At 37.8% G+C, this 24,466-nt stretch overlaps 1 protein-coding gene across 2 annotated transcripts in view; it reads right to left on the bottom strand.

Annotated features, from left to right (window-relative positions):
* Positions 1-24,466, bottom strand: part of prex2 (phosphatidylinositol-3,4,5-trisphosphate-dependent Rac exchange factor 2) — a 155,582-nt gene that overhangs the window by 21,660 nt on the left and 109,456 nt on the right. The window contains exons 32-37 of one of the 2 annotated variants that reach the window (XM_055181629.2): positions 23,780-23,985; positions 21,714-21,816; positions 19,452-19,595; positions 19,163-19,277; positions 4,829-4,895; positions 2,896-3,086 (exon numbers count right to left, since the gene is read on the bottom strand). In XM_055181629.2, coding sequence (XP_055037604.2) covers positions 2,896-3,086; positions 4,829-4,895; positions 19,163-19,277; positions 19,452-19,595; positions 21,714-21,816; positions 23,780-23,985 — 826 coding nt within the window. Of the gene's footprint in view, positions 1-2,895; positions 3,087-4,828; positions 4,896-19,162; positions 19,278-19,451; positions 19,596-21,713; positions 21,817-23,779; positions 23,986-24,466 lie in introns of those variants that run through there. The other variant, XM_055181630.2, reaches the window with a different exon arrangement.

Raw genomic sequence — 24,466 nt, 5'->3', positions numbered from 1 at the left:
GTCCTTGATTAGTTAAAACTTTTAAAAATGACGTGATTTCATTTTCTTATTCGTTTATTTTATAATTGAGGATTTCTTAAAAAGTGTAAAAATATTGTCTCGTCTCGTTCTCGTGAACCCAATCTCGTGTCTCGTCTCGTGGATTAAGTGTCTCGTCACACCCCCACTTTATCACTGTCAAAAAAGTGGTAAAAATGGCCCATAGCTGTCACTGGGGCAGTACCCTTTCAAAAAGTACATATTTGCACCTTCATATTAGTACCTCAAAGGTACATATTTGTACCAAAGATAGCATATTATTACTTCTAAGGTATATACTGGTAACAAATGTATGCATATCTTTGGGAGCTTTATTAAGGAAAAAACAGCTTGCGGACCATTTTTCTGGCAGTGTATAATGAAATTGGACCTCAGCAACACCTTGGCTATATACATGTACACTATCAAAAAAAAGTACAAAACTGTACCTTTTCTGTCGCTAAAGGTTCCGTTTTGTACATTTACAAGTATACTAAACATAATACAATGTACATTTTTGGGTACATTACTGTACCTTAACTAGACGCGTCCATTGACGAGTTATCTCGTCAATTAAGAGAAAAGCTTCCCTGCCAATGACGAGTATTTCTGGCTTTCCGCAACTTATAAAATCCAAAAGTATAGAGTTAAGGACCTATTGTGTGCCTTTAAAGGTACAGTTAACTGTTTTGTTCCGTTAAAATTTAACTGTCACAAAATTATTCCTTATGGAATGCAATAAGTCCTTAGGGTATAATAGTGTACCCCAAAAGAAACAACATTTCAAAGTGTTGTATATCCATAAAGCTACAAAAATGAACCTAAATTTGATTGATTGATGATCAGCATATCATGCTAAATATGTAATGCATCAACCATGTTGGGTTAACACATCTACTGTAAATCCAAGTAATTTGATTTATACGTGGATTTAATTCCTCTCAACTTCATCACATGACTTTAAAAAAACCACATTTCCTGTGTAAAATCCATTACAAGTAACTTCTTTTAGGTGCATAACTTATTTTTAAGTAAGCAAATGTGCCTGGAACAAACCATAAATATGAAAGAGTACCACAAACCATGTTTAACTGCTGGATGTGGACCGCTATTGCACCAACGTACAAATGTGAGTTAGTCACACTTAATCCGAAAAACACATGCACACAACAGAGCTGTTTTATCCAAAACACTACATCAAAATGACACTTAAAACAGCATGTGTTTATATGTATGTTGCCATTTGTAAACACAGTCTATACGTTCCCTTTACAGCCATACAATTTCATGTCCATGGGACAATTGGTACAAGATGAGTTTGCAGGCACCCCTAAATAAACCTTTGTGCACTTTTGGTGTTTCATATCACTAATGAACTGACATTGAATTAAATAAAGGTAAATAATTGTTCCCTGTAGTTTTGTGACATGGATTTACATCCAGGGCAAGGATATAAAGTCAATGAGTTTACTCCAAAGCAATAAAAATGTGAGAAAATGTGAACCAAATGTAAATCTACACAGAATTGGCTGTCCTCCAAAACACAGTATCCAGGCAAAAAAGCTGCAATATGTGATGCCACCAAAAAGCCTACAGCAACCGTAAGGTGATACGGTCCGTGCATGCAACAAAATAAAGCAGAATAATAAATCTGGCTCAAATGAAAGAAGGCAAGAAGAAAGTGTTTTTCTGCTCAAAGGCATGCGACTTAACAATATGGAAAGACTCCATAGTCTGATCATGAGATCAATTTTTAATTTCTGAGATTCAATATAAGGTGCTATGCTTGGCACCACACTGAGACCACCAAACAGGGTGATAGAGGCAACCTCAGTGCGGAGGAGAGAAAAAGTAAACACAGAATTTTTCAGGGGAAAGCAAACTGCAAAGGCTTAGAGGATAAATTCACCTTTCAACTGAACAATAACACAAAGCATATAGAAATGTGGAATAATAGCCAGCAGACTGATGTCCTTGAGTGGCCTGTTTATATCCAGACCTCAAATCCTATTCAGCATTTTTGAAACGCACTTCATGAGCAGTTTTATTCAACGTGAGCACTTTTGTTAAGAAAAGCAGGCCCACATTTTAGTGTCAAGATGTGCTCACGGGGCCAGGCTAAAAATGCTGGGAGTAAATCTACAACTTATTTCACAAAGGATGAATACTTTTCATAGGTACTGTATACATAATGGCAAAGAAGAACCATTTTTGGCTGTATTGTTTCATAAAGAACCCGTAACATTTTACAAAAGGTTTATTGTAGTGATAATTTGTAGGAATCTTTTAGGAAATCTTTGACTAAAATGGTTCTTTCAGGAACCCAAAATGGTTCTTCTATTAGGATTGTAAAATAATTCATAATCTAAATGGACAAGACACATCAGTGATGATAAATAGGGCTCTGAGCTGAATAACATGCATGCCTTCAGATATTCATGAATAAACCTTGAGAGAAATGAACCTGTCAGGACTATTGCAAAAATGACAGATTCACACAGACCGTCTAAATGTAAAACTCAGACACAGCAGATCCATAATGGACCCGTTTGAATGATTAATGCAGAAAAATGTGTATTTACAGAATGATGCATGACCATGTAATGAGCTTCATTATATATTCATGCAAAAGAGGAAATTGAATATTAGATGGGATGAGGAGCGCAGAAAAACCCACTAAAGAGTAGAAAAGATTTTGCAACACGACCATCAGGATAAGCACAAGAAGGAAACGAAAACAGGAAAAAATGCATGACACAAAGTAAATTGCTCTCATCTATAGACAAAGAGGAAAAAATACAGCGTCCCTGGAGAAAGTATGATAGAAGGGAGTATGAAGAGACAGTCATTGTGTATGCATGTATAACTCAAGCTAACCGATGTACTCCACTGTTACACATGACGATGTGACACGCTCCCAGACGGCTGCACAGCTCTGAGGCCACGGTGAGCAGGCCGACTCCAGACGCTCCGCAGGCTGTAAACTGACATGCGGCCGTCCTCCGACACGAGATGAAACTTTCCATCAGTCTGTACAGCTCATCCAGAGCATTTAGAGGACGCATCAGCTACAGACAGATAGAGAGAGAGACAAAGAGATATTAAATTTTAGCTATTATTGCAAGGTAAAACTATATTATTCTAGTTTCAGTAATACTGATATCGATATTCTGTTATTTAGAGTGACATCTACCTATAGATACCGATAGTTTTGCTTTTTGCTCCTTGTTTCAAATTATTATGTATTTATGTTATACAAAACTGCAATTCTGTTGTCATTGTCACCTAATTCGAAGTAAGTAATGTGACGTATTTCCCTTCCTGTGCGAGACTTCTAGTTTAATAGCCAGCCGGTAGAAAACAGTGTCGTGGGAGCACGCATAAAACATGATTTATATATTAAATGAGTTAATATTTACTACACCTGCCATGTATGAACCAGTGTGAGGATGAAATTAAGAAGTGGCTTGATATATGAAGATATATTCAATCGTTTCGTGTTGTTGATCGGAGGTGATGGGTCTTCAATGCGCAAATATAAAAGCACAGAGACATACCATTATCTTTACTATGGGAAAGTCAGTCCGAGTGTTTGTACACGGAATTTACCAAGACTTTGTGTTTTTAACTTTTCAGGGGCTGGTTTAAAATGTCACAACTGTCCCTCTGGTGTGATGTTTTTTTAAACTGCAATTTTTAATGGACTTGTTTATGGCGCTTCTCGCGGTCCGACACAGTCAGCAGTATCTTTCTCATTCATCGCATTGTAAGGTATTTGAACAAACCACAATAAACATATTAAACTACTACATGTACTGAGAATTGTTTTCATTTTATGAAAATATTATTACATCTTACGCACTAGGTGGAGACATGAGCTTATGAAATTATTTGCTTAATTTTTAAAGTATTTCATTTAAAACATAACAAACATACGTGCAAACACATTGCTATTATAAACATTAACTAAGCAGATTATGTAGTATATATTCTGTACTGTAATCACATTTTTGGTAATAATATGTAGTAGCAGAATAAAAAAATCTAATTTTTATCAACATAATATTAGTTGTTTTTAAACAATTATTGTATATATTGTTTACCGGCAGTTTCTATGAAAGGTTTTACTGGATGGATTTGTAAATACAGATCATGAGTGCATTCAGCTTTGTGCATGGATTATGGTTAAAACAAATGTTTTGTAGAGATTTACTGCGTTTGTATTAGCTATTCTGGCAACCCCAAACTGCACAAATTATGTCGGTCTTCCTGGATTTCATAATAAACATTAAACAGCCAGTCAAAACGGCACACTTGTGTCCTTCGCAATAGACTATCATTAGCTTTAGTGGCTCACCGGAAGTTATAAACAGGAAAGCTCAAAGATGGCGGCGCCCACATTTACGTCACGAAACAGGGCGATAAATTCTGATGGGTTTTTCTGCCCCTTCTTGCCAGAATATCTATAATCTGCCCTGATCATTGGCTATTCTCAAACAATCGGACGATTTTCAGTAGTGGGAGAATGGCTTTTATCTGCCGATACCGGCTGATATATCGGTAAATCGCTAATATGAATGTATAACCTATTGGTAAAGAAGAGTTATTTTTACAAAGAAAACTTTAAATAAAAAATAAACACCTGAACCACTGGCAAGCAAAGAAACGTATAAATATGAACAATACCCTATTTGCGTCTTATATGCACTGGAACTAACAAATAAAAATGAATGCATATAATATAAAACTCTTTCACTGCACATATTTCCCATGAGCCCCTGCAGACAGAATAGTAAGTGATGACACATACCTTGTCTATGAAGGCTGCTTTTGGAGCAGAGCTGGGAGGAAGGTTTGATTTATCCAAATAAAAGGCCCTATGGAGGAATGACATAAACATGTTAGTGTAAGCAATAAACACACCGACAAATTCATGCATAGCCAAACAGCACAAGACATATGCATGCAGTATAATTCAGTTTAAGATTTTTGATCTATGCCGTTTATTAAAGCAAACTCTGTCATTTCAAAATTTGTAGTCTGCAAATAAAGCAACAATATTGTTTTAAAACAAACAACACATTTTTTCTGGAATTTATTCCAGATGTCAAATAAATGTCTCGCTGCAGTACCTACATCAGCCACACGGGGCAACCAAGCTGCTGTAAGAAAATGCTTTCTGTCTTGTCAGCATAGAGGCCTTTTGTAACACGTGTTTATTGTCAGGTAAATATATCCACTATCTGGGGAGATATTCTCCACTGACGCAGCACTATTATGTTTACAAATGCAGTCTTGTTTTTTATCAGAAAACAAAACCCACACAGGCACACCGCACACAAACATAAAGTACACTTTGAAGAGCCAAGCATGTTTTATAATGAAGGAAACCCTGACATTACTATGATGGGATGCATTAAGTAAAGTTATTTACACTTCCTGCAAAGTGTAAACCAGGGGTCTTCAACTACTCTTCTTCGGGGGCCAGATTTTAAAATTGTAAATATGACGCGGGCCTAACTTTTACCCCTATTTTTACTTTTGATATATATTTTACTTTTACCATATATATGTGTGTGTGTGTTGTTATTGTTTTTGTTACTTTTGTTATAGTATTTAAAAAAACATATTAAAAAACATGCATTTCTTAAAAAAAAATGCACACTTCTTGTATCCAGCGTGTTGCCTTTTATTTACTGAAAAATCATATTTTCTTTATTAATATTTAAAAACAATTGCAGTTGAACATGTAAGAGCCAAATGTTAATAGTAAGGGTGTAAAAGATCAACATTCTTAAACATATTTTGTTTATAACTGTTAAACTTTCATTAATTGTTACATGTCAAGAATTCACAACATATAGCCAGTCTTCTCCTAATGACTAAAATTGCACTACATGTTCTGTTTTTTCAATATTTTATAGATATATAGGCTAAACAGCCTTTCCATTGTACATTACATACAGATATAACTGTCGGGAGTTCGTCCCCTAGTGGCAGTCGTAACGAAAATGTAGTTTAATCGTAAATCTGTCATGGGAGAGAACCTTTAATCTACGAATATATGTATAGTTAATCATTTACTTACCCGTAATTAATCGTTTTTAAAGTATTCAAGTGTAACTGATAAAGTGAAACAAAAAATAATGAATAATATTTACTTTGCACACAGTTTTGATTGGAACACACTGAAATACATCACTTCCGGTCGCCGCGTCACATGCGGTGTAGTCGCATAAGTTTATTTTCTTTAATGTATCCAAAGCTTGAATTGGATCAGATAATTACGCACCTGCAGATGGTTGGCACCCCACGCTGCCCCTTTCTGTGTTTTTGGCCGTAATTTGCCATGTCCAGCCGAAAGGTAAAAGTAAGCACGCTGAATTTAAGGGTGTTTTCACACCTAGTTCGTTTGAGCCCTCCAAACGCTTTCGGAGCAGTTCAGGGTGTATATGTGAACATACCAAGTGATCTCAGACCCCCCTAAAAGGACCCAAAAGTGAACCGAACTCAGACCATGTCTGGAGGTGGTCTGAGTACGGTTCGCTTTTGGGTTCTTTTGTGGTTCGATTTATTTTTGAGATGTGAAATCAATGAGGTCCCGGTCCGATTCGAGAGTCATTTCGACATTGTATCAAAATAAACTGCTGCACAGAAAGCTGGGGTCTGAGTTCTTATGAAGTTGTGATGTGAACAAGAAAGGGTCTGAGATCACTTCAGTTCTGAAGAGGACCAAAAAAAGAACTGGGTACTCTTTTGAGTCCACTATAAGGACTGAGGTCATATTCGGCTAGTTCCTTTTCTGGTTCACTTTAAGTGAACTGGGTTTGGTTCTTTTAAAATGAACTATATGTGAAAACACCCTAAATCAGACTATGGTTGTAATTTCAAAATAGTTAGGGTTAGGGTATGCGATTTTGTATTTTGTGTATTGTGAGCGTCTCTATTATCATAAACGGTTTTGACACGTGTGCAGCATGCCCCTTTTTTTACAAAACACGTGATGCACGTGGTTCACATGACGCAACAAACACATATTTTGAAAACACAAGCGAAACACATGACACTCCGAACACATTTTGAATTTGCGCTCCTCGGATGAGCAGTCACGAGCCGCCACTGCAAAATGTACTAAAATATCTCCTAATATTTATTTACTCACCTTAACTACCTCAATAACAAAAAAATGCTCAACAAAAATGCAAACGAGCCCTGTAATTTCAGTCAACAAGATAAACGTCCCTTAAACTGCCAAAACAAGATCTTTACAGTCCAGCAGTTCTCTGTATCATTTACTGTACGTTTCCATTTGAACAGTCTACGTCACCCTCTCTTTAAATGTCCTAAGTGATAAAAGGGTAACCCATGGCCACATCCATCAGTTCTACATGCTGAGCAAAGTCTTCTAAGGGTGTCCTTGACATGTCCATTTAAAAGCAGGATTTTAAAAACTGCTCTGTAAAAGCACTTAGTGCAAGACTGATGTGGCTTGATAATTATGCCCAGACTGGTGGGAAAATACAATTGAGGTTTTTTTAACAGAGGTAAAGATGTTTGGATGTAACTCAATGGCCTGTGACCACACATCAGAAACACAGATACCACTGACAAATAAAATCTACACAGAAACCAATCTGGATAGAAAGATGAAACAGAAATATATAAAAGCTAAGCGCAATCTATTATTAGGTGCTAATAAAAGATCAAAGCTATTTCATAGAGTCGTGACACCAGTTAAACACATTTCCATGTTTTTTTTTTACTCTACCCAATTTCGTCCCGCTCTTTACACAAATCGCATGGCTTTTTTGCGAACAAGCCATTTTTATTGTGTTTGTATGGCGCTTTTTTTACATAAGGACTTTCATTAAATAGAAAAGAATGGATGACCAATTCCTCAAAAATTAACATTTGTGCTCCATTGAAGTAAAATGTGTGAATAAATGAACTATTCCTTTATTGTTTATTGTAAAATAAACTCTCACGTTTTGATGTTGAACAAGTACAGTTTTATGTAGTGTGCCTCTTATTCTTGGAGTGTGACTAAAGAGTCCACTGGGTTGAAACAATAGACCGCTGCGCTTCATAAAGTACCACATACCAGACGGACAACAGCCTTTCACGCTTTACAAAACCAAACAGCCACGTCTGGCTGGTTCAGGCAGCACCAGATGGAGTTGAAGATTTATGTCACCGGATCAATCGTCCATTCCCTGTTCTGTGTCACAGCAATAGAAGTTATATATAGTGTTCCCGTTGCTCAATTGGAGCATTAGCAGTACAAAAGGACATGGGTTTGATTCCCAGACACACTGATAAAATACTGACAAAATATACACAATGATTTCACTATAAGTCGCTTTAGATATAAGCATCTGCCAAACATAGGATTGTTTTGCTGAAAAGCACCGAAAGAAAGAAGGAAAGAAAGAAAGAAGTCAAAGTAAAGCATACATGCAACAAACCCCCTCATACTGTTGTATTTCTGTTGGGCTTTATGGTAATTAAGAAGCATTATTCAAGCAGGCTATTTAAATCTATTAAACACAGAGGAAAGTGTAATCTATAATAAATGTTTTCGAGCATATTTGTTCACTTGCATGTCTATGTGTGGTAAAAGTGGGACCCTGGGAGTCCTCTAGGAGTCGTAACTCATCAGTCTTTTTTCCTGTAAGGCACACTGAGCAGTAACTGATGGCCTGTGTTGTCTCTACAGGCTCTTATGTGAGACTTTAATGGAAGCGCTGGACGAGTTCCAAGGATGGGCCAATCTCACTACGCTTCTGTTCGCTGGGCCTTAAAGCAAATCGGTGCCTTAAACCTCAATTTTTCAACTTAAAAAACACTGAAAAAAGAAGCATTGCTTCTTTCCCTATTTCAGAAACATTACCCAAAGTGCTCTGGGGTCTTCGGGAATGATACAAATTAGAGCATCTCCTGAATCACAAGTTATTTTCTAAACATACTTCACCACTCTGCTTTCTCTACACTGTCAGAAAAAAAACCCTAAATGGTCAAAAACATCCATTAGTTGTCACTAGGGCACTGGTACCCTTTTAAAAAGTACACATTTGCACATAAAAAATTCATTTCAGTACCTCAGAGGTACATACATATAGTATTGGTATCTGTACCTAAAGTGTACATATTAGGACATTTTTTAAACGGTACTACCCTTGCTGACAGTATAGGCATACCTTATAATTTACATTCATATATGCATATGAAGAGTTTGGTTTCAAAACACGATAAACGCCAGTCCTCCTTCTCAGTAGTAACTGAGTTATGGTGTGGCAAAGCTTCATAGACAAATCATTTCCAAAGGGGCGTCACCAACGGACGTCTCTCAAATGCCTCTGTGTCCAATTGGATAGACCTAAAACCAATCACAGCGATGAAGGAGATGACGTATGCAGACTTCTGCCGGATCCAGTCGGTAAGAAAGCGTTAACATCTTTTTTATAGATATGAAGGCTTCGAGTGTTGTTCTTTGCTCAGGTTTTAACGAAAAGGAAAAGAGTTCTGATTCGAACGAGTGATGTTCCACGGCGGCATCCATCTTTGTATTGTACAAAATATGCTTTACCGTCACTGCGCTGTCGTCATCATGTAAAGCCCACCCCAACGTTTCTGATTGGTGCCATGATTTCTTGGCATTAGAAATGGGCTTGAATGGCCTCTTTGCCAGACTACTTGCAGAGCAAATCTAAATTTTCCAGAAGTTGTCTGGGTTTTCCCAGGCTAAGTATATATGGTATTAGTATTAATACTGACCAAGTTACCAACTTACTTTGTTACTTACTTAAAAAATTACTTTTACTGTACACTGATATCAATCGATTTTATAGCACATTTATAGCATTACATTACTTTTATAGACCTTTGTTTAAACAAAACTTTTTTTTTGTTTAAAGGCAGGGTATCTGATTTGAGTAACATTTGCTTTACATTATGCCGGTTAAAAGTCTCCTCACATCCTGATAGCAATCACTATGTTAAGTTGTTTAAATATATTTGTAGAAATTTATGTCATCTGTGAAAGGCGTAGGACCAAAAAAGTTCAACCAATCATAGATCCCAGTCTGAATGAACGTTGCCTTTTTTGTCCCTCATCCGTAAGCATAATTTGAATGCCACCGCGCAGCCTGTTCACACAGACACCAACGTTATCTGCGCGTTCACGTGCGCTCACCTCCCGTCTGTAAACAGAGGGAAAACGGCAAACTTTCCTGTTGAATTGACAACCTGCACCGGAGCCACAAAACGAAAGACATCTTTTAAAACACAACAGCAAAAACTGCCTGGATCAGCAAATAGCAAAAAACCAAATTAACATCTTCAACTTTACTGCTTTACCACGAGATGCAAACAGCTGCAGGAGGCAAAGGGTCTGAAAGGGTCGTTGCACTGTTCTGTTTATTTTGGTAAGGTAGGTACGCGATATGTTTGTATTGAGACAGATTCGGATATTCTACTTTGATGAAACATTGTGTTGCTAATGAAATTTGTGTTCGTTTACGGATTAGCGTAACGATATAGTTACTACGTCCACACAACCGAAAGTGTGCTTTCACTAATTCTGATGTAAAGTTGTTTATGTTGATTATTTTGGTAATGTTATTCACTTTGTACTGCAAAGTTTTCTCACTGGTGAATGAGACATGAGATGTGGACGTCTGATCTGTGCGTGTTCATGTGTTTTTAAAGAGGCGTGACTTTGTGGCAATTCAAATGAAGGGTGGGATCGTGATTTCATTGCTAGTCGGCTATCGTTAGCATTTTTCAAAATTAGATACCCTACCTTTAAAGTCTGATAGCTCCAGTTCCTTATTCAATATTATTCACATTGCGTAAATCATTTAAATAATCTCCTCCCATACATTTTGCGTCTGAAAGGGAAACTTCTAGAAATGCAATAAGGTCAGTCGCAAAAATAACTGGACCACACCTTTTCAGTGCTAATGATCCATTGCACATCTTTAGCCGTTATTTAACGCCAAAATGATGATTTGCGCTGGCGCAAGGTGTTAGTAAATCTGGCCCTTTATTAGATCCTCTTATTGAACGTGAACCAATGTTATTGAGAGTCCTAATATTGAATTCTAGTTTGGCTAACATAGAGGCCATCTGTCGGTTAAGTTTGTTGTTTCATTTGGTTTCTCTCAGGTTCAGCATTGCATCATGGCCATTAATACAGTATGCTGCCAGACCATCATGCCTTAAAGTGGACCAATAAATCTCCATATAGCCTGGCTGCCACTGTGACCCATTGCAAGACCTCAGCGAACCGCGACTATATACAGATTCTCAAACATGAAGTCATACTAGTTCCACGCTGGCCTTGAAAGCATGGTAACAAACATTCAAATAACACTCCGCCTGACAACAAACACATTTTCAGCATTTTTGTGGCTTTCCCACATCCCACAAGTCACTTAATCAATTCCAGGTCCTACAGTAAACTATGTGTGATTAGCCAAGCACTGAGTTAGCAATTACTGTCTGATACTTAAAGCCATTAATCAAACTGCATCTAACACGACAAACTAACCTAATACAGACTCGGAGCACTGGATCGAACGCACCGCATCCACATGACTCGCACCGCAGAGACCACTACAAACAAGTCTCGCTTCAGTAACTGCATAAAAGACAAAGAACCCTTGGGTTTGTGGAGTTTAGATCTGGAAAACGTTGCTTTTTCAGGCAAATGAGAAAAAAATTTACTGGTGTGTATTTTTAGAGCGCAAACATGTAAAATTAATTGAACAATTTAAAGCACTTGAAACAAAGCCTGAGCAACTCGAAACTGGCTAGATGGAAGCTTGTTTCTGTTCCACATCAGAAAATCAAAACCCGCAGACAGATCTCATGCCACATCAAGGCTTAAAGTCTATTATGGCGGACTGTATTAGGTGCATTATAGCACTGTTTTATGCTACACTTTGAAGTCTTATGTTTATGTAGGGGTACAGGGAAACTCGACATGAACAGGACATAAAAACTGTTAAAAAACACCAGCAGATGAATTATGCTAAGTATAATCTAACTGCACTAAAGTTTGTTCCACATGAGAAGCTGCTTGGTGAAGTCGCAGGACTCCAAAAATATAGCGATGTAAAGACCCAACTGGAGTTGACATCATCTTGCCGACATACACTTTTCTGACAATCTCATCTTAAAGGATTAGTCAATTTTCCTAAAAAAAAATAAAACATAATTTACTCACCACCATGTCATCCAGGATGTTGATGTCTTTTTTTGTTCAGTCGAGAGGAAATTTAGTTTTTTGATGGGGGCATTCCAGGATTTTTCTCATTTTGATGGACTGTGATGGACCCCAACACTTGACAGTTTTAATGCAGTTCAAAATTGCAGTTTCAACAGAGTTTCAAAAAACTCAAAACGATCTCAAATGAGGCATAAGGGTCTTATCTAGCGAAACGATTGACAAGAAAAATAAAAAAATGTACTTTTAAACCACAACTCCGGTCGTGTGACGCGCAGCGCGACCTCACGTAATACGTTTTCACCTCAAGAGGTCATGGATTACGTATGCCAAACTACGTCCCAGTGTTTACAAGTGTGGAGAAAGAGGACCGTTCCGACGTTATTGTATGTCGAATGATACTAATTAATGTCTTTGTGTCAATTTATTGTTTTAAAATGGTCCACAAATGTGTGTTTCATATATGTAACACGTGACCTTTCCACTGCATTACGCAATTATGTGAGGTTGCGCTGGTGGGTCACAGGACCGGAGATAGACGAGAAGTTGTAGTTTAAAAGTGCATATTTTTTATTTTTCTTGCCAAAAATGACAATCGTTTCGCCAAACAAGACCCTTATGCCTTTAGAGTCCTTTAAAACTCAGTTGAAACTGCAATTTTAAACCGTTACATGTTGGGGTCCATTAAAGTCCATTAAAATGAGAAAAATCCTGGAATGTTTTCCTCAAAAAACATAATTTCTTCTCAACTGAACAAAGAAATACATCAACATTTTGGATGACATGGTGATGAGTAAATTATCTGGATTTTTTTTAAGAAAATTGACTAATCCTTTAAGTACCTATAGAGCAGTACTGCATCCATCATATCTCCAAAGAGTTTTTTTTTTTTTTTGATTTATAAAAGACAGATCAGCTGTACTACTACTTTTTGAAAAAAGCCGAGCTGGAGGTGTACCACAAGCGGAGTGAGTCACAAGCACGCAACACACACAAATAATTGTACTACTATCTCTGGATAACTTTACTACATTTTGTTTAATTGTAATTTAAAGTTATGGAATATTTTATGTCATTCATTTTCTTTGGGGTGGGCACAAAGGGATGCACCATACACAAGGGGGGCGGCACGCCGAAAAAGTTTGAGAACCCCTGGTTTACATTTTATGCACTTACGCACCGATTGCCAACAAAACACAGATATTTGATGCAGTTTTACTTACCGCCTGCAACTTACAAAATCCAGCGTTAAACCAACACACTTCCACAACTCTGCTACTACCCTGGATAAACAAACTATATCCATGGTTCTAATAATGCTGTGTTTTCTGGAAAGCTGAACAAGCTTAAATTTCCCTCACAAACAACAGCACACTTATTTGGTGATGTTGATTTCATGTCAGCTCTTGGTTTGTGTGCGTGCGCTATTCAAGTTGAAGTGCCCATATAAGGGCTTCCACTGTACTTCCTGCGAGTCTGTTACATACTGTAGTCGAAAAAAACTTTCCAAAACTTGTACGAACCCAGACGAAGTGCATTCCTCACAGAAATATCTCTGTTATACGTTCAAATGTTTCTTTGAAACTTTGCCCCTGTTTAACATGAGAATCTATCTCTTTAACTGTGTAAATAAGTCAAAATGCATGAAATACAAAAATAACTTTTCACCCTAAAGGTTATTGTTTGAGCTTGCACATAAAATATTTTTTTCCAACTATTGTGGTGTATCAGGTTTATAGTATTAAAAGGCTTATTTTATGCACACAGTCATTTCAGCACCTCATCAATACCATAGAGTCTCTTTTTTAGTCTCTCACTATCTCTCTCTCTCTCTCTACCTCTTTGTCAATGCAATTGTCTTTCACACTGTTACTTGTCCAGGTCTCAATCTATACAGAACTGCAAAAAGAGATTAATAAACATACCGTACAAATGTGGTATGCACACTATACCATCATATGTCAGAATCAGAGCTGCACCCTAAGACGAGTCAGTAAAGTAACAGAAAAGGAAATTTTGGTCTGGTCCTCATCAAAATCAAACCTTAGGGTAACGTGGTCCAACAGTTAGCGATGTGGGATTGCAAATGAAAGACTGCAAGTTGAAACCCTGACTGTGGTTATATCCTTCAGCTGTTGCAACTCTGGCATCATGCAGGGCATTTACTTCCTGCATGCTTTTGGTGAACTGTGTTGGTTATGTCAGATAAAGCTGATCTACACTGATAGATAGAATTACTCATAGATAGCATGTGGTTTATATATATGTGATGATAGGCTTATCATGTTTCAGTATGGTTATCAGAGACATAATACTTATAGTATATGAATTGAAATGGAAAGGTTAAAGCCCATACATACAGAACTACCATAAGCAGGGGGCCGGTCATGTGTTTCTGATTTGCAGATTGGTCTATACTGGTTTTATGCTTCGGTATGCTTAAGTGACCTCATCAGTTATGACAGATACACTGAACAAAGATCTGAAGAAAATAGATCAATTGTGGATCTCAGATCACTCATTTTAACATAACACACACACAGAGAGAGAGAGAGAGAGAGAGAGAGAGAGAGAGAGAGACATGTTCTCCAGTGTAGTTAAATATATAGCCTAAACATACACTACAATGTACTTTAGATGCTCTTTTGGAAGGATGGACATTGGGATTTTGTGGCAATGCCATTGAGTCAATCTTCTGGATCAACTCTAATGAGCAGAAACATTTATGTCAGAAGTAATATAAATCAAATTTCCATAGTTCACAATATTTTTCATCTGACCGAAGTATTTTGACCTTTTAATACATGTTATAATTATGTTATAACATTCAAAAACACTGCCTAAAAATGTATTGTACCTGTCAATTGCTTATCAAGGCGGAGAGGTGGAGAGCCTCAATTTATACTTGCATGCTGTATAAACATTATAAAGTCTATAAACGGTGGAGACACAGAGGCTGGATACTGAACCAACTGGGTTCAAGAAAATCTGGCAAGGAAATTAGGGTCTGGTCTTTGTCAGAACCAACCCTGGATTGATGTGTATGTAATGATCTGCCTTTGTAAATGGTTACAGTTTCAAATCCTTTAAAGGCTTATCCTTGAGGTCTTTCCATTGTGCCCTCAAGAAAATCACGTAACATTTGATTGCTTGAGGTATACATTGCAGCACTATGATATTTTTAGGATTTTAATGATCCCAGAATGGGTCAGAATTGATGTATAATACCAAATTAACACTCAGATTACCACATATGCTCAGTCTCTGATGTTTGCAAACACTGATTTGAATGCTATCTCTTAAAGGGATAGTTCACCCGAAAATGAAAATAATGTCATTAATGACTCACCCTCATGTCGTTCCAAACTCTTAAGACCTTCGTTCATCTTCAGAAACACAGTTTAAGATGTTTTACATTTAGTCCGAGAGCTTGCTGACCCTTCATTGAAAATCTACATACGTTTTACTGTCCATGTCCAGAAAGGTAATAAAAACATCATCAAAGTAGTCCATGTGACATCAGTGGGTCGGTTGGAATGTGTTGAAGCATCGAAAATAGGGATTTTGCCCTCGAGTCCGAGTCTGAGTCATTTGATTTTGAGTATCTGCCGATACCGAGTCCCGATCCGATACTTCTATGATACATAAAAAAAGAATAAATAAGAGCGAAAAAAACAGAACCAGGATGTTCCTTATGTCATGCCGCACGCATTGCTGTTTCTGTGTGGAGTCAAAAGAGTCTAACTCTGTGCCAGTGCATAACTACAGATGTGTTAAAAAATAATGAGAATATATATAGTATATGTACAGGGGTTAAATTGGGATTTGTTTTGTGGGGATGCTCTGTTGGGAGGGAGGGTTCGAGGGGTAAAATGTTTAATCAATCCTGATGACAGCAAAGCCACTGGTGTGTTTCAATGACATTTTGGACCTCTGATAGGATTTTATAAGTTTCAGTTTTAAAGCTGTGCCACATGTTGACCCAAACTTTAAAACCTGTCCTGAACTTGGGAGTCTGACACCCTATATGCATTTGTTGCACATGTCATTATGCACAATTGATCAAACTTTGAAGGAAGTTATAAGAATCAACCTCCTCCTTGACTAATTCTAGGCATAAGATAGGCTACCCAGACTCAATTAACAAGAAAAACAACATACTGATTCAGCAATATGTCTTATAAAATAGCCATAGAGATTCCCTAAGCTGGTCAGCAGTTAGTTATAAAATACCTATAGTTAGGTCGTAATTAATCTGTATAATCAAAATAAATTATTTAATTAAACTATACAATCAGTTGTATCCAGTTATCTAGTTAACATATTGTAATGAGATGAGTGACATGGCTAGACATACTTTAATACTTTGTTTCTAGACTTCTATTAAGTTTTCTCGACGTGGGCACCATTCTTACCTCTCTCTCTATCTCTCATCTCTACAGTATCCTGCGAGAATGCGCGTTCTTGAGGTTCTGAGTGAGACGCGGAGCTGCGTCTGAGCACATGGTGACAAAAACGATCAACGCGTCGTTTAAATGAGCGGTAAAAAAACCCGGTTTGTCGTGGGTTCCTTGCACGCACGAGTGTGAAGCCTATGAATGAATTTGAAAGCACGTCAATAGGCTTGTTCGACTTCATGCGGCGCCGCAACAATCGACAGCCGGGTGACGTCAAACTACCGCGAGAGTGATCCGCGAAATCATACGGAGGAGTTTGCTTTAAAATCGCTCGCGCGTAACTTACACGCCATCGGGCTGCGGTTGGTTGCGGCGCCACATGAAGTCGAACAAGCCTATTCTCTTCTCATTAGTTCACACGCACCAGCGCAGCGCGTACACTGGCGCGTAGCAGAAGGAGACCTTAATGGATTTTAAACCCTGCATATGTATCCGAGTCCTGATCGGGAGGTAACGTCTGATTCCGATCGAGTCTGAAACCACGTGATCGGGGCCGATTTCCGATCACGTGATCGGATCGGGACATCCCTAATCGAAAATACATTTTGGTCCAAAAATAACAAAGAATTGGGACTTTGTTCAGCATTGTCTTCTCTTCCGCGTCCGTTGTGGGGCGCATGCGCGAGGCTGGGGTCGTGTGACTGCAGTGACGCGGATGATTTAAAACGTGGCTGACGTGTTATCTGGTGTGCCCCAGCTGTTTTTATTTGGGCTTCGTTTACAGTCTAAGGGAGACGCATGCTGTAAGTTTGAAAAAATAAAAAAAACTTCTCAAACATGTCTGAGGATAACACGTCATCGCGTCACTGCAGTCACATGACTTTAGCCTCGCGCATGCGCTTTACAACAGAACGAGAAGAGAAGACAATGCTGAATAAAGTAATTTTTGTTACAATATGTATTTTCGATGCTTCAACACATTCTAACTGACTAACTAATCCCATATAAAACATCTTAAACTGTGTTTTACAAGTCTTACAAGCTTGAAACAACATGAGGGAGAGTCATTAATGACATCATTTTCATTTTTGGGTGAACTATCCCCTTAAGAAAACTGTCTAGAGCTGATAATTAGATTTAGAAAGACAACAAAAACATGAGCCAGGCTCTTATCTACTTTAAGTACTATATTGTAGGTACCATGAATGTATTTATACTACATAATATACCTACAGAGCATGCTTTGCTTTTTTGTAAAGGTCAGGAAGCAAATATAGCACATACTCTGCAAGCACATGCATCTAATACAGCTACTGTTCATTACAACAGCCGCTCAATCTATTTATTTAAAGCACATTTGCCAAAACCTACATAAAAGCCACAAAAAACAGATAAGGCGGACAGGCCCTACTAGTTCCACATGGATTAAAACAAATGTGCTGTCGAGAAAAACTGTGTTGTGGATGCTTGAGCATGTCCGGTTATGTGGTCACACCTGCCAAAAAAACACATATTAAACCAGCCTAAAATGATCTTTCTGGTCTCAGCTGGTTTAGACTTGTTTACCAGCCTACCCAAGCTGGTTTAAGCTGGTCGGCCAATCTGGTGCTCAGGTGGCTCCGATGACCTGCCATCTTAAAAAAACTGACCAAGCCAGGAAACCAGCTATCAAAGATGTTTTTAACAGCAAATCTTTATATATATATATACTGTTTAATACATAAATGGGTATGGTACAAACAGGTACAAATAAAAACATGTCACATGAATGCGGTTCCAATGACATCTTGAAAACCGAGCAGATTTGCCTTTTACTTCTTCACTGGCCGCGCTTCACATCTAGTCAATATAAATGCATCAAGATCAGCTTTAAATGCCAATATCAATGCTTAGTTAGCTAAGAGCCAGAAGGGGTCTCAGAAGGACCGCGTTGTTAATGGAATATTGAGAGATTTGTCAATATGCCAAAGAGCACAGTGTAGATAACAAGTCAGCCATCCAAATATTGGCAAGCAAAAGCTAAACAGTGTTAGCACATAATGAGACGACATCTCCTGTAGATGTAGTAACTCCTCATAAGTTATCCACTGGTCTCATCTCGAGCCAAACAGGCTTCCTTTCATACAAATCCCAACAGTCGTTTGCCCCTATGGCACACATTAATACAGTAATACGATGAAACTTGGCTGACCTCTACAAATCCTCCAAAAGGTCCTGGAAGACTTTAACATGTAACTAAAACAAAGCAACATAATGACTGTGAAAAAAAACCCCTGACTTATATCTGATGGATACACTTATCTAAAGTTTACAGGATCTAATGAAACGTGCACTCATAAACTTTAATTTTAACCAATCAATAATCCAGGTTTTCCCACTGATCAACCACTTCCCAACATCTCCCAGAAATGTCAAACACACATAATCAGGAAATATACCGACAGCTTTACACTTCAATCTGAAGGTTGAGAGAAAACAAGTTGAGCCTCAGTTTGATTGACAGGTGAACCTGGCTTACCTGAGTCTCTTGTAGTACTGCTTGACTTTCTCCAGAGATCCAGCATTGATTTTGGCCTGATACTCTTCTACAGACACACTGTCTCGATAGTAGTATCCCTCCATGCTTTCCAGGGCTATAAATAAACAAAGCTTTGGGTTTTTTCTCTTTAGCAATGCTATATTTATAAGGCATATTATTATTTAATAAAGAATACAAGGTAATGACATGATTTCACATTTGATAGAGCATAAATGTGCATTTCTTTGGTATGTATTAAGCTAACCACGTCTACATAAACACAGCCTACCCTGGGTAAACAGTACAGGGTAGATTTTGAAGTTGCCACCGTGCCTCAGCCTCTGGGGTAACTGCTGGAAGTAAAATGCCTCCAGGTAAAAACAGACTTTCAAAGCCTGCCGCGTGCCCTCGACTTGGTACGAGATGGGCATGTCTGGAGAGAAAAAGACAAAGCCATCGTTATGATGGGAATGGAGAATGGTCTATAAATAAAATATTTTCTGCAAGTCTTGAGTCTGAAATGACTTTTGAATATTACATTTAAAAACACAAACAATATTATTATTATTTTTAGGAACAACATAACAAACGTTATAAAAAGTTAGAATATTGAGAATATTTTAATTTGCATATGAATATTACAGTTTATAATATTATTTTAAGTGATACATACCCTCATAGTTCAATCTAAAGGTTGCACATATATATTATATACTCTACTGTAAAATGTGACCTGGGACAACAAAACCAGTCATAAGTAGCACGGGTATATTTGTAGCAATAGCCAAAGATACACTGTATGGGTCAAAATTATTACTTTTTTTAATGCCAAAAATCATTAACATATTAAGTAAAGATCAAGTTCCATACATATATTTAGTAAATTTCCTACCATAAATATATCAAAATGTATTTATCATTAGTAATATGTTTTGCTAAGGACTTCATTTGGTCAACTTTAAAGGCGAGCACCATCAGATTTCAGACTTTCAAATAGTTGTATATTGGTCAAATATTGGGTTTAATTCACTAAGCATGCGTATGCACTAATTTGTGTGTGAGATGTGCGTACGGATATCTTCACAAACAAATCGTGATTCAACAAAAACTTTCACATAAAAATGTCTTCTAAAAATTTTTGAAAATTCAAGAAAACATAAAACCACTCGTACGCAATAATCACGTATGCTATTATAAAATACTAGGATATAGTTATAATGTTTATAATCAGTCCCTCAAAGAAAAACGTGATCATGCGATCTCATGATTCAATCGCATGTTCATCAGCCGAAGTCCGCATATTTATGCAGGGGCCGCATTTTTTCAAAAACGCCGCACTTTCGCAGCATAAATTGCAGATTTCTGTGCGCAAAATATGCAGGGCTTGCATGATTTCATAATCCCCACATTTTCGTAGCAAAAATCACATTTATCTTAGCAGAAAGTTGTAAAATGTTGCATTTACTTCACACAAGCGTAGCCATGTCCGCTGTTGCCATGGGAACGTCATGAAGTGACGTGATTATGTGACGTGAAGCTGCAAACAGTTTTTGTAAGTTCCCGCAGTTTGTGCAAGTTCCCGCAAGTTTTGCGCATAAAATTGCATAAATATCCCGCATATTCCATCGCATTTTTTAAGAAAAGGTGCCGCAAGATCAAGGATTTTTGCCTGCAAAAATCACAAGGATTCTGGAAGCACTGTATAATAATGATGATATTTAAAATTAACATGATTATATTTGATATTATTATATTTTCTGTATTAAATATATATTATTATACATGATCTATATTATTATTAGTGACAAATCGTCACGCTTTCCTTCCTCACTTTTTAAATCTCTGTATGAAAGTGTCTGCTTAATTGCCTAATGTAAACATCATGTAAATGTAATGGGAAGTCTAAACGTCAATCACTTGATCTCCTGTCTGTTTTATTTTAGATACAGATGCGCATCTCTGTCATATTAATAAATTACATATTTGTTAACGCATCCAATACTTATTTAATGTTACTCCAGTCGGTGGACGCACTGGCTTCCTCCAGCGACAGCAAAACCTCCCAAATAAAAAAAGCAAAGCAAAACGTAACTTAACCAATAATAAATAAGATCATGGATTTATTTTCTATCTCTTTTACTTCGGTGACAAACTGTTCTAAAGTTTTTGTGGACCAGCGCTGCGTTGCGGAAAACCCTTGTATGGAGCTGGTTTAGGCGTGTTTTATGCAAATTACCAACCTCGTGCACATGGCCGCTCATGTAAAGCACTCCAAATTCACTAACGTAAGAACAAGTATAAGAACAAATTCATGTGCGTACGTACGCATGTGTTGTGAATTAGGCGGAAAGTTTTCGTGAGAAGTTCAAGTGTGCGTATAAATACGAAAAACGTACGCAATTATAAGTGAATGAGACCCATTGTCCTATTTTAACAAACCATACATCAAAGCTTATTTATTAAGCTTTCAGATAATGTATACATCTCAAATTAAAAAAAATTAACCCTTTTGACAGGTTTTGTGGTCTAAGTTTTGTGGTCTGCTACTCACTAGCAACGAGCGGCTCTCCTTCAAACTGCCGAAAATAGAAGGTGACCTTTTCCAGGTCTATTAGAGCGATCTGAGTATCTTCCAACATTGCCTGCTCATCCGTCTAAAAATAAAAAAGTACAAATAATATACATTAATAAAATATAAAAAGTGAAGCTGTAAATACAAAACCGTGGATGTTTGTTTTTGTGCCATTTTTGGGTACATATACAAAACACAATTTTCTGTTGGCAGGAGGAAGAGAAGCACAGAGAGTCATAATTTCTTTATGCTACGCTTTCCATTTCATCCATTCTGTAGTGCATTTTCTCCCCGCACGCACACACAGTACACCCATGGCTGAGGATGAGAACCATCCGCAGACAAATCAAAACAAGTCTGGTGTGGGAATCATGGGACCACTCTTCAAGCATCTGAAAGCGACACCTCTGCTTCATACGTGGGCTGACTGTCTCTAAAATCCCCATGAGCCAGATACCACAAGTCCTTTCATCCGAAGGCCTACAAAGCTGCCAAGTCACATTTTGTCATGAAATTACCTCCGGGTTGCTCTCAGCTGCCTATTCTGCCTCCTTTGAGTGGATTCGGAGGTGGAGGGGGCAGAAAGTCAGTGCTGTGGAGATAAGACTGAAGCCCCAAACGATAGGAATGTAGAAATTACATGCAGGTTTACTATCTGTGACTTTTCAGCTTCGCTCTACACAGATAAACTACCAGCCTCAAACCAGATGTTCATACAGTCCCAGCTTATGACAAGGTTGCTGATCAGTATTGACCAGTTGGAAACCAGCTATGATGTTCAAAACACAAACACCAACTTAAGCATGGGAAGCAAAGCTTTGCATTACACACCTTCTTCAAATCAGCTTCTCGCCATGATTTTCTGGATTGCTGCCTTAGGCCAAATGTAAAAAACAGCAATAAAGAGAAATAATTTCTCTTCTCATACTGTGTGCTTTAGCTGATAAATATATTTATTCTCTCTACATTAATAAGCCACTGAGTGCAAATACATCCTTCATATAAAGAAAAACACCAGGCACACATAATAATAAATGTTATCAGGAACCAATCACATTGCAAAGACGAAAAACTTTAAGGTTACCCCTGCATCCACTTGTGCAAATCACAAGGGTATAAAGTCATCAGTTAAGTGAGACAATAAACTTGACTGAGTCACAACGTGGATCTGACCTTGCGTCTGGCTAAACAAAACGCAGTTATCTGTACTGAGCGGGACAGTAAAGCAAAGAAAGAAGGTTGAGGCGGGTAAGCCCAGCGATGCTGTCAGTCTGACCACACAGACTTTTCTGTGTAACGAACAAGCGTTATTTTACTTATTAGATTAAGTTCAGGTTAAAAGTTAAACAGTAGCTTTACTTTGCACTGATTCATTAAAGAACCTCATTACCACACCATAAAAGGGTCCAGTGACTCTAAAATGTAATTAGATGAGACCATTTCTGATGCCGGCACACGAGCGACTGCACATTAGTTGAATTTTATGGCATGCAGAAATGATAAACAGTCTACTGATAGGATAATGGACTATATATGTGACCCTGTCTGTGAAATCCAGTCTCAAAGTTTGGTTTCAACCTTAGTCAGTATATACAGTACTGTGCAAAAGTCTTAGGTCACCATGCCAGAATTACATTTTGTTGTTTTTGCAATGTTAGTGATCATATATAATTGTTTCTCAGTCTCTTTAATAGAATACGTAAGGAATAACTGACGACGGGCTGTTGAATTATAAGAAAATAATGCAGACCCAAGGTGCAATGCGGCACGACGCGAAGTGGAGTGTGCATTATATATTTTCAAATAATTCAAAGGACCGGAGTGAATTATTCCTCTTATACCACGGTTACCACAAACATTGCTCGGGTGCCTATTCTTAAGACATTTGACAAGTTAGGTGTGCGGTTATCAGAAATTAATGCATACCCACGGAACATTTCTCAGCCAATCAGAATACAGCATTCAACAGACCCGTTGTATAAATCCAGAAAATACAGGTGTATATAGTCACATATTTGTTTATGCTGGCTAAGGCAAATACTCACCAGGTTGGGTGAGAGCAAAGATTGGAAATGAAACAGTAGACCAGCGGAGGAAATCTGCTCAAGCCAGCGGCTACTGGCCTCCTGGCCTTCGCTTTCAGCACTGAGTGCCTGGTTCAAAACAGCCAGCAACTGCTCTGAGAATGAGCAAACTGCTGCTACTAGACTCTGACTGAACACCATGTCTCGCCTCAACTGGATCTCTGAATCTAGAGAAAGAGAATAAGTTCAATTAGCATTAAGTAAGGTTAAAGGGAAACACCACCGTTTTTCAATATTTGACTATGTTCTCACCTCAACTTAAACAAATGAATACATACCTGTCTTTTTTCAATGCGTGCACTTCACCTTTGTATAGCGCATCGTGAATGTGTTAGCATTTAGCCTAGCCCCATTCATTCCTTAGGATCCAAACAGGGATGAATTTAGAAGCCACCAAACACTTCCATGTTTTCCCTATTTAAAGACTGTTACATGAGTAAGTACGGTGGCACAAAATAAAACGTGGCGATTTTTAAAAAGTAAGAACTATATTGTATGGCGGACGAGGACGTAATTTGCAGCACCTCTACCTCTGGCGCAGTAGCATCATCAAACTACTCATGTAACTGTCTTTAAATAGGGAAAACATGAAAGTTTTTGGTGGCTTCTAAATTCATCCCTGTTTGGATCCTAAGGAATGAACGGGGT

The sequence above is a fragment of the Misgurnus anguillicaudatus genome, chromosome 25 (genome assembly GCF_027580225.2).
Source record: "Misgurnus anguillicaudatus chromosome 25, ASM2758022v2, whole genome shotgun sequence".
Taxonomy (NCBI): domain Eukaryota; kingdom Metazoa; phylum Chordata; class Actinopteri; order Cypriniformes; family Cobitidae; genus Misgurnus; species Misgurnus anguillicaudatus.
Note: the sequence above shows the minus strand (reverse complement) of the source record. Positions and strands in the feature narration are given on the sequence as shown.